The sequence below is a fragment of the Nothoprocta perdicaria genome, unplaced genomic scaffold, assembly GCF_003342845.1.
Source record: "Nothoprocta perdicaria isolate Ctin4 unplaced genomic scaffold, notPer1 scaffold_3, whole genome shotgun sequence".
Classification (NCBI taxonomy): Eukaryota; Metazoa; Chordata; class Aves; order Tinamiformes; family Tinamidae; genus Nothoprocta; species Nothoprocta perdicaria.
Window position 1 is genome coordinate 2,274,154 of NW_020455532.1, and position 9,548 is coordinate 2,283,701.

Below are 9,548 nucleotides of genomic sequence, written 5' to 3' on the forward strand. Positions count from 1 at the left end.
TCTCCTGCACTCACCTGGCCCTCAAAGGAAGGCCCTCAAGGGACAGCTCAGGGCAGAGGGACCTTCATTTGGGTCATTCCTTGCATTTAGTTCAGACGAAACGTGTTGGTCGGCAGCCCAAGGGCTGGAAATCCTCTGGTGGCCACCGGACGGCAGAGCACGGAGGAAGCAGCTCCACAGGGATAGTGGTCGGTGGTCCATAATGAGGACATGGATTGTGGCACCACTCAATGGTGAGCAGGATAAGCTCTTTGGCTACACGGATACTTGCTCACTGGGCATGGACTGGGGCAAACCAGGCACATGGGACAAGTTCTCGCTGGTGACACTGCAGTGAATGGCCCTCCAGGCCATCAACCATCCCCTGAGCAAAAAGCAAACACTCCATTTCTTTTCTCCTGTGAGTTTCCTTCAGTCCCATTAGGTACAGGATCTTGTCGGGTTTTTCATTTGTTCAGTTTGGGGTTTTGGGGTTGTTTTGTTCATGTTAAAATTTTGCAAAAAGAAAATATGTTCTTTGGCACTTGTGCAACTATGACGCCTAGAGAGGACACTCGGCTTCCCTCCAAGGGCTTGCTGAGCGCATCCCTACAGCTCGACATAGGCAGAGTCCGTGTCCACCCGTTGGGCCTCTCCGAAGAGCAGGAAGGCACAGAGCCCCACGCTGTTGACGGCAGCCACCAGGTTGAAGACGGAACCCCAGGAGCCGGTGGTCTCGATGAGACAACCAGCCAGGTAGACGCAAACGACCCCTGTGCATGGGAGGGAAGGGACAACGCTGCCGGGACCGGGGACGGATCCTGTCAGGGGCTCCCGGGAAAGCGGGAGCCGCCGGGGGGTGCCTTACCGAGCAGAGCTCCTCCGGTATTTCCAACGCCTGGGAAGGAAAGGAAGGGAAATTGCTCAATGGCTTCAGCTGTCGGGAACCCCACGATGCGAGGGCTACACCGGGATTCCCACCCTGTGTGCTGAGCAGAATGCACTGGCAGCAAGGATGCTCCCATCCGCCTGCACACGCAGCAACTTCAGGAGTATGAAGGCATGGATCTGCTGTTACCACTACTGGAGTGGTGAGATCCAGTGGGAAGGAGGCTGAGGATGCAGGAGGTGCAATGTGCTCCACTATGCACCATCTCCTCCCACATGCATGACATCCCTTCGGAACAAACGGGACCCCGGGATCCTTACCGAACAGCAAGCCAGCACACGAGGGGGCCAAATCCTGCACGTTCACTGAGATGCCACTGCGGAGAAAAGGGGAGGGAAAAAAGGGCTGGTTTAACGGAACGTGATCCTCTTTGCCTTTGCACATGGTTCAGTTTGCTACACAAAAGCAGAGGATCCTAGAGATGGAATGGCACTGCAAAAAGACAAAGAAGGGAAGTAGCTGAATGTGAAGCTATGTGGAAGAGTAATAGAAGAAAGCAGATCTGAATAAAAGCAGCTCACTTAAAGTACTCAGAAGGACAAAATTCATGTTCTGCTTCATGCACTTATACCTGCCAGCCAGTTTCTAAACTCCACTGGCCTTGGAGGAACCAACCTAGGACACTGAAACCAGGGGTACCTGCCCTGGTAGCCCCCCATGAGGAGCTGTGTCCTCATGAGGACACGGCCAGTGTCCTCATTGCTCCCGTTACCTGTGGTTGAAGGTCTGAAATCCCACAGAGGCCGAGGCAAACACGATGGCTTTGCAAAAGCTGGATGTCTGCCCCAGGCACAGAGCAAAAATGCTCGACACACCTGAGCCGATGACCTGGGAGAAAGAGAAAAGTAAATGCCACAGCAGCATTTCTGTGATGAAGGAAGCAGCTCCTTGTGGAGACAAATTGCTCCCTTGTAAATATGCCAGGTGCTTCTCTGGCCATTTTCCCCCACTTTTAGGCTGTCTTTTTGGGTGCCAAAGGGCGTTATGCAGATTTTAATGCAGGTTTTGAAGGGTGAGCATTGCTCTCCCTGGCATTCCTGCTCCTGCTCATCTTCCCGTTGCCGTTTCCCGCAATATCCAACAGGCTCGAGTTGCGTTCGCGTGGCTTTATTCCTCTTACCTGCATGAACTTACGGATAGTGATGGTTTTATATCCTGGAAGAGAAAGGAATCAGAATGATGATTAAGGACAGTTCAATGTTCACCCTGTTCTCCAGCCAGGAGAGCACAGGCTAAACGCAACTTAGGACAGACAGAGCTCTTACCCTGGCTGACTAAATGATCAGACAGAAATCCACTGAACAAGCTGGTGGGAATTGCAACCAGCCACGGGATTACATTGAACACCCAGCCCTAGAAGGAGCAAAAATCCAGAGAAGAGTGCTATCAGAGAGGACACTGCTTGCTTTACCTGCTCCCTGTGGGAAGGAGGGAAATAAAAAGAGGGAATTCTTTACACCAGCTCCCTTGCTTTATGCATCCTGTGGCTGTCATGCAGAGGTGACTGTAGTGTCACCTTTATGTGTCTTTACAGAGCCCATCACCGTGCACGGTGACTTGCCTGCAGAAAGGCTGTGCCATCAGCAGGTGACACGATTTTGCCATAKGAGGGATTCCCGAGAATCCCGGGAAGTGAGCCCCAGCGAGCCACGTTTGATTAAAACCTCGGAAGCGATTATCAGGAGCAGGGAACATTATTATAGGGAGCCTCTTGCATAAGAGCACCACGATATAATGCCCAGCAGATGGTAAATTACTGCCAGGCAAGCACATTAGCGGAGGTGCACTGATCTCGCCGCCACAATATGTTTGCTGGTTTAATACAGGATTCCAATATAAATATCAAGTAGGCCATAAAGCGCCTTACAAATGTAATGTTAAAAGGCATTTGGAAGCAGCTCTGGGAGTTATTTAAAACCTGACGGAGCTGTTGTGGAAAACATCGGATTCAAAAATGCGGAGACACCAAAACAGCAGCCTGTAGCCCAGGTGAGAATTAACTCAGTTTCTGAGAAATGGGGACATCATTTGTGCTCAGGAGAGGGAAGCCGCAGCAGTGTATTTTAAAATACACATGATTGAGGGTAATTATAATTTTCTTGGGCTGCTCTGTCCCTACTCCACTTCACCCCTGACTTTCCATTTTCTTTCCACTTACCTTGGACTCGGGAAAGGTCTCCTTGAAGAAGGTGGGCAGCCAGGAGAGGAGGGTGAAGAACGTGCTGGATGTGGAAAGCTGAGCTACAATAACAGCCCTGAAAGTGCATGTTGGAGAAGAAAAAAACAATCAGTGACAACAGGTCATGCTGGGTGAAAAACAGGCATTCTGGCAAGCCAATATTTCAGTTCCTCGTCTATAAATAAATCGCTTGCAGCTCTGCAGTTGCTTCCTGAGGTTTTTGYATAGGTAACTACTATCCTCTTCATAGGACCATTGCAAGCAGCATTTCTAAGGAAAACAGCAGAGCGCCTCTCCCCCTGTCCCAGGGAGCAGCCAGCTATGSAGAAAGGTTTGCCAGCTACAGCCGAGCTTAACATCCCTCCATAAACCTCCTGTTGTCCCGGTCACTTTTTTACTTCTTCCTTTATGTATGTAGAGGAGATTTGAAAACTTGGTAGCATCTCCCCAACTAGCTAAATAAGTGGACAAAATGCAAACACACGGAGCAAATGAGCTCAAGGAGAGAGCAAGCCTTCGGAGGGACGGCGCTGTCGGTCCTTGYTGCTCATCGGCTCAGGATTGCACCACCTACCAGATCGGTGCCTTTCTGAAGAGCTGCTTCCAGGGCACTTTGCTCTGCTTGGACAAGGAGACGCCTCTTGTTAAACAATCCAAGGGAATGATGAGCTCTGCGAGGAGAAAATGCACCAAGGCAAGCGATGATCAGCCCTGCTGTGGGCCACTGGAAGGAGCAGCTTCTTTACAAGCATCTCTAATATATTTTTAACCTTATTTCCTTTGCAATACCTACATTGGATGCTGTTCAGAAAGCCTTACTGCATCAGCCCAGTTTCTTCCACAGTGTCCATACACTCCCCAGTCCGGCCACCTTCACCTATCTGTTATATTTCTTGGTACAGTTAGATAGAAATGTCTTTGGACAGGGAGAAGGTTTGAATTTTATACAGCACCTTACGAGCAGGGCTCAGCACACCACACTTGGATCGCACCTTAGCAGCATTTGTCTCTATGTGGGATTATTCCCTGACAGTAATTTGGAGCAGATATTCCAGATTATCTGGTCATAAGGAAGCTCTATGTGCAGACGTCCTTACTTTGGAATAAGGATCTTGCTCTGCTTTAGCTTAATCCACTTTGAAGCTCATGCTCTGCTTAGCATTTCCACTGGTGCCTAAGAGGATGGAGGGGTTAGATCAGACTCCCAACAACAGGGAAAATCCGTGTATGACTTTGACCTTTCACACTGCTGATTTTCTACCTCAGAAATCCCGGTTTTGGGTTTAGTAACTTGAGTCAGCCCTGCTGTGTGTTATACACAACGAATTTTGTTCGAGTCTCTTCGTAAAACCTTGGAAACTCGAGGGACTCACAGGCAAGAGCTGACCCGCTCCYGGAGGGATGCACGGCGTCGGATTTACCTTTCTCGTTCAGGAGGTACTTGCACGTGCAGTAAACCCAGAGCAAAGTGAGCAAGCCAGAGAAGTAGAAGACACTTTCCCAGCCGTACCAGTCCAGCAGGAGAGATCCCGCGCCGCCGATCACCAGCGTGCTGGAAGGAAAGGCGCTGCCTGAGGTCTCCTGGAATGCGGGATGAGCGGCGGGAGCTTCCCGAGGGGCAGCCCAGCCCGCACTCCAGCTGCTCCTCAACGTGCCTCCCAGAAGCGAAGCAGAAAGCCCTCACTTAAATCCTTGATGTCCTTGAGAGCAAACCATGTGTTCTGGAGAACGCAGACTCCCCAGCAACCCTTGTGCACGACAGCAACAACCTGAGGTTTCTTCATCTGCACCCAACATCCTCGAGGAGCCGGCAGCCCACGTGGATTTGAGGATGGGAGTTCTACCTCCAGCTATTAAGTGGCATCTCACGGCACAACTCCGTTGGCTCAAAGGCAACGCGACACTTACCCGACCTGGGAGCCGGTGCCCACGGTGCTGTAGGTGAAGGCACGTTCGCTCTCCCGCACTCTCTGCGACAGGAGGCTGGCCAGCGCAGGGAAATGCACCCCTGGAGCAAGGCAAGCAAGAGCTCAGTGGATTCCTCACTGCACGTGCACTTGTTCTCATAGCCCCTCACTATTGCTGCTCAGTAAAAGGGAAGGAAAATCATCCCAAAGGAGTCGGCGTTTTGCTTTCTACCTCGCAGCCCACACTATGCAGACAGATTTCTCCAGGGGAACAACTCACGGTGACTGCATCTAGAAATGACACTTCCTATTTTTCACTACAGAATTTCCAGATGTGAGGACAGTTTTGAGCCAGTTCAATGCCCCCACACACATGAGAATAATTTGTGCCTCACAAACCAAACTTGCATCCCAAGTTATTGCTCCATGCGGAAGCCCTTGGGCTGGGAAAGGCCCTGGCCATGGAGACGGCCCCGTCTCACCTTGCAGCAGCCCCATGAGGAACCGGGACGAGGCCATAAGGACCAGGTGTGCCGAGCTGAGGTGGGTGAGCAGAGGGGTGACGASCGTGAGGAAGCCCCAGGCTGACGCCGACAGCAGAAGGACCTTTTCACCTCCTATTCTGTGCGACAGAAAACATGCCAAAAATGAGCAGAGGCCAAAGGGGCCAAGGCTCTGGACAAGACCCAGGAGTGCTCATCCCGGCTTAGCTTGATTTTAGAGTGATTTTTCAGTCCAACTTGTTCTTCTCCCCTATAACCCTTTGAGGACGAGGGTCAACACAGCAGCCTCTGATGCAGGGGGATTCATCACTGCTGTTGCTGCTCCCTTTTTCTTGAATGATGACACTGTTTTCCCTTCCATTTGCTCTCTGGCATCAACTATACTATACTACTATGCTAACTATTTTTTTTTATTTTCTTTTTTATTTCTTTTCTGGCAAGAATTTGCTCACAATCTATTAAGGAGCACAGTGCAGCAGCACAAAGCACCACATGGATAATTATTCCTTCCAGGTATGTGTTTCTCACAAAAGGTTTTACAAGAAAGTGCTCCTCACTAAGGATGGGGTGGCTGGGGAGAGCAGCTCAAGCAGGTAATTACGGAGATCTTTCCTTAAAGCCAGCTGGGGTGGTTGTTTTTTTAATTGATACCATCAAAGGGAGGCATGTGCTGTTCCCAGATATGCCTGGACACAGGGATGGGGTCTTGCCTCTGAAAAGAGTGCCCAGAAAAACAGGGTGGAAAACCCAGCAGCGCTGATATGAGAATGAAGAACTCAGACCGGGCAGATCAAGCGGGAAAATAAAGTTGGATTCCTTGCAAAAAGGGAATATTTTCTTCCTCTGGTTAGCAATTTCAGCTACAAGCCATTCCAAGCTTCCATGCAACACCACGGGTATTTAATAGCTTTTTAATGGACAAATAACTCTCCCCATGAGCTATGCATAGCTGTGAGCTATGCAAGAGCATTACCATTTATCACTTTTCCAAAATAAGGTCTGCTTTACAGACGCTAAGTTTTTTGTTTTTGTCAGCTTAACATTTGTGCATGTGGGCCTTTTTTTTCTTTTTTTTTCTTTTATTTTTTTTTCTGTTATTGCAGTAACCGAATGGGTACTAAAAACTACCTCTATTAGAGACATTAGCTGGTCTAAAAGAGCTTTTCAATGTTTCCAGGTAGCAAAAAAAAACCACATTGGCCTAAGTGCCCATTAGTATAAGCTTTGCTGCAGCTATGCAGGAATTGTTAAAGCAGGAATTATTGTCTAGACACTCCCTGTATTTGCTGGAGGTTTTGCCTCTGCAAAGTCCTTCAGCGCATACCTATCTCTAAGTATAGCACCGATTTTAAGACCCAGGAATGTGGTCRGAGAGTCAAAAAGCAAAAAGTGAAGCGGAGCTGAGCTGGTGGGAAGAGCAGAGCCACATTCGGTGCAGTCTGGAGAGCCCCAGAGATCCCCTTAGCCCCCTGCCAGCCCTGAATTGCACGGAAAACACCACGGAAAAAGCCCGAGTGGAGGAAAGCATGAGAATAACTGCCCTTACCGGTCACTGATGTGTCCCCCGATGACCTGCGTCAGGCAGTAGCCCCAGAAGAAGCTGCTGAGCACGATGCCCGACTGCTTCTTGTCCCAGGCGAAGCGGGCGCCGAGCGCCACGGCGCAGATGGGCCCGGCCACGCGGGCGCAGTACAGCAGGCACGTGCCCAGCAGCAGCAGCGCCGTCCACGCGCGCCACTCGCGCCTGCCAAGGGGGACCGAGGGACAACGGGTGGCACGTCAGGAGCAGGCGAGACACCGCGTGCCACAACAGGGAGGTGCGACATGACCCAGCCTTTATTTTAGGTAATATCAATAATGCTGTACTAATAAAATGAGGTCCAGGTACACGCTATTTACACCGCTCTTACCCCATGGTATTCTTGGCCAGAGCACAAAGTGCTGGGGAAGCTGCTTTGCTCCGCAGCCGATGGCAGCGTTGGCTGTGCCAGGGCATTAACCTCCACGCTTTCCACGCCGCTAAGCAGAGCTGCCATCCGCCCGGGAAACAACCCGGATCACCCTTTCTCGCATTGAAATGAGCTTTTATCGCGCTGAACCACAAGTATGATAAATGCAGGTTAACCCGGCCCGGCACAAGGCCATTTATTGGCGTGTCGGACGGGGCGCAGGGGAACAATGCGGTGGCAACCACGCCAGGCCGCTCCGTCCACAGCAAATTAATTTATTGCTATTTCCTCCGATAAAGAGCTGGCGCCGACACCTGGCAGGATGAAGGGGAAGTGTTTTGGCTGGTGCATTGGAGGCTGGAGCCTCCTCAGGTGTGTGCAAGGGGAAGGAGAAGAGAGTGGGCTCTCCAGCTGCCAGTGATGCCCTTGGGGACCATCCTGGTCTTGCACCAAAAGGAAGATGTGCAGCAATAACATGTCAGTACATCCATGTTCTTCCGATATATTTTTGATGTCTCAATAGAGATTTATGACCAAAGCAAGTGGGGAATAAAAAGGAGGCCAGGGGCTGCTGCTTGCTCTGCAGGTAGCATATCCACTGGGAAAATCTACTCCAATCACCTGGGCATCCCATGGGATCGCCAGCCAGATAGATGGACAGGAGGGGCTTGCATCAGAGGAAGGAGCTCTGCAAACGCATTTTCTCCTAATTATAGTTATTGCGGAGGCCGCTGATGAGTCAACACTCGGTGCAAAACAGAGGCAACAAAGGTCAGGGAAGAAGCCTTGGTGAGCAAAAAGGGGGAGATTAAAAATATTTGGCCTCAAGGGTGGGATGGCAAGGACGTCCATCCTGCAGAAGGAGGTGTGGGCACAGGGCTGCAGCCTGCAACAGCTTGGCTGGCATCTTAAAACCTCCGGATAAAAAGCGCTATGGAAGCAGCCAGGCGGCTCCCAGCAGCACCAGRGTTTGTTTTTCTGCAGCCACGGAGAGGTTTTTGCCCCGTCCAGCTGCATCGGGCCCCCCCAAACCACTTCCCCTTCAGCCGCCCATCCTTGGCATCTTGGCGCTGCCGACCGGAACGGCGCCACGTGCGCCCGGCGCCGCGATCACCGCGTCGGGAATTGCTGCAATAGAGATAAGGAGCTGGCGGAGGTGACGGCTGCGCTCAGGCTCCTCCGCGGGCGGCAGATTCCTGCTGTTACCCGCAGAGGTTGGTTAAGAACCGCTTTGAAACCTGTCCTTTGTCATAGGTGTTTTGGTGGGAGTCTCTTGATTTGGAAAGTGGCTACTGGTGGGTCACATTTTGGGAAGAAGCTTGGGAAAYGCGAGGTTTTGTTCTGGCAGATCATGATGGCATTTCCACGAGGGAACAAAATCTACTGGGAAACTGTTGCCTGAAAATCCAGAGTGGAGTCTCCCCCCTTGGGCAGTTCTAGTGACACTGAGGGACAAGGTAGAAAAGCRAAGACAGGGAGAGGGAGTTTTGCTCAATTTCTTTGGAGCAGGGGATGAGGGACAAAATTCTCAACACTTTCAGCAGTGCCAGTGCAAAAGTGGGTTTTGGAGCTCCTGTCCCTACTGCTCAGGACAGCCTGTCGGGAGTGCACAGTGTCTGGGACTCGCAGGAGTCCCTAATCYGGGAGCCGCTCGCGCTGCTCTCGGGCTGCTCCGGGTCTTTCCCCTCATTCATTCCCGCTCCGGGGGCTCCTCCGTGGACGCCCGGCCGCGGGTCCCGGGGCAGGTTTCAACCCCCGCCTCAGGCCAGCAGCGAGTGTGGGGGTCCCGGCGCCCGCTCGGAGACGCTGGCTCCCAAAGGAGCCGGGATCTCGCAGGTGGCAGCGCCTCGTGTCACCCCACCTGGGGATCCCGCAGCAGGAGCCACCGTAAGGACCCCGAGGATAGAGGGGCTGGGGGGGATCTGTGTCACCCCTAAAAAAACCCTCCCTGCAGAGGGGCTGCGCGACCCCTCCATCCCCAAACTCCGCGTTTTCGGCTGTCCGTCCCCAAAAGCAGCTGTCCGGGGGCTGGGGGGGGGCCGCCTTACCTGGACCAGTGCGTCCCGGCGCCCCCATCGCGCC

The 9,548-nt window shown here is 52.0% G+C and overlaps 1 protein-coding gene across 1 annotated transcript; it reads right to left on the reverse strand.

Moving 5' to 3' along the window:
* Positions 1 to 241: 241 nt before the first annotated feature.
* On the reverse strand, positions 242 to 9,540 carry SLC17A9 (solute carrier family 17 member 9; the record flags this gene model as incomplete). Its single annotated transcript, XM_026042269.1, has 13 exons — positions 242 to 752; positions 848 to 877; positions 1,189 to 1,244; positions 1,641 to 1,756; positions 2,049 to 2,083; positions 2,194 to 2,281; positions 3,087 to 3,183; positions 3,682 to 3,778; positions 4,529 to 4,659; positions 5,016 to 5,115; positions 5,497 to 5,636; positions 7,064 to 7,261; positions 9,515 to 9,540. Coding segments are annotated over 13 exons (1,278 nt in total), but the record flags the coding sequence as incomplete, so codon positions are not given.
* Between the last annotated feature and the right edge of the window lie 8 nt (positions 9,541 to 9,548).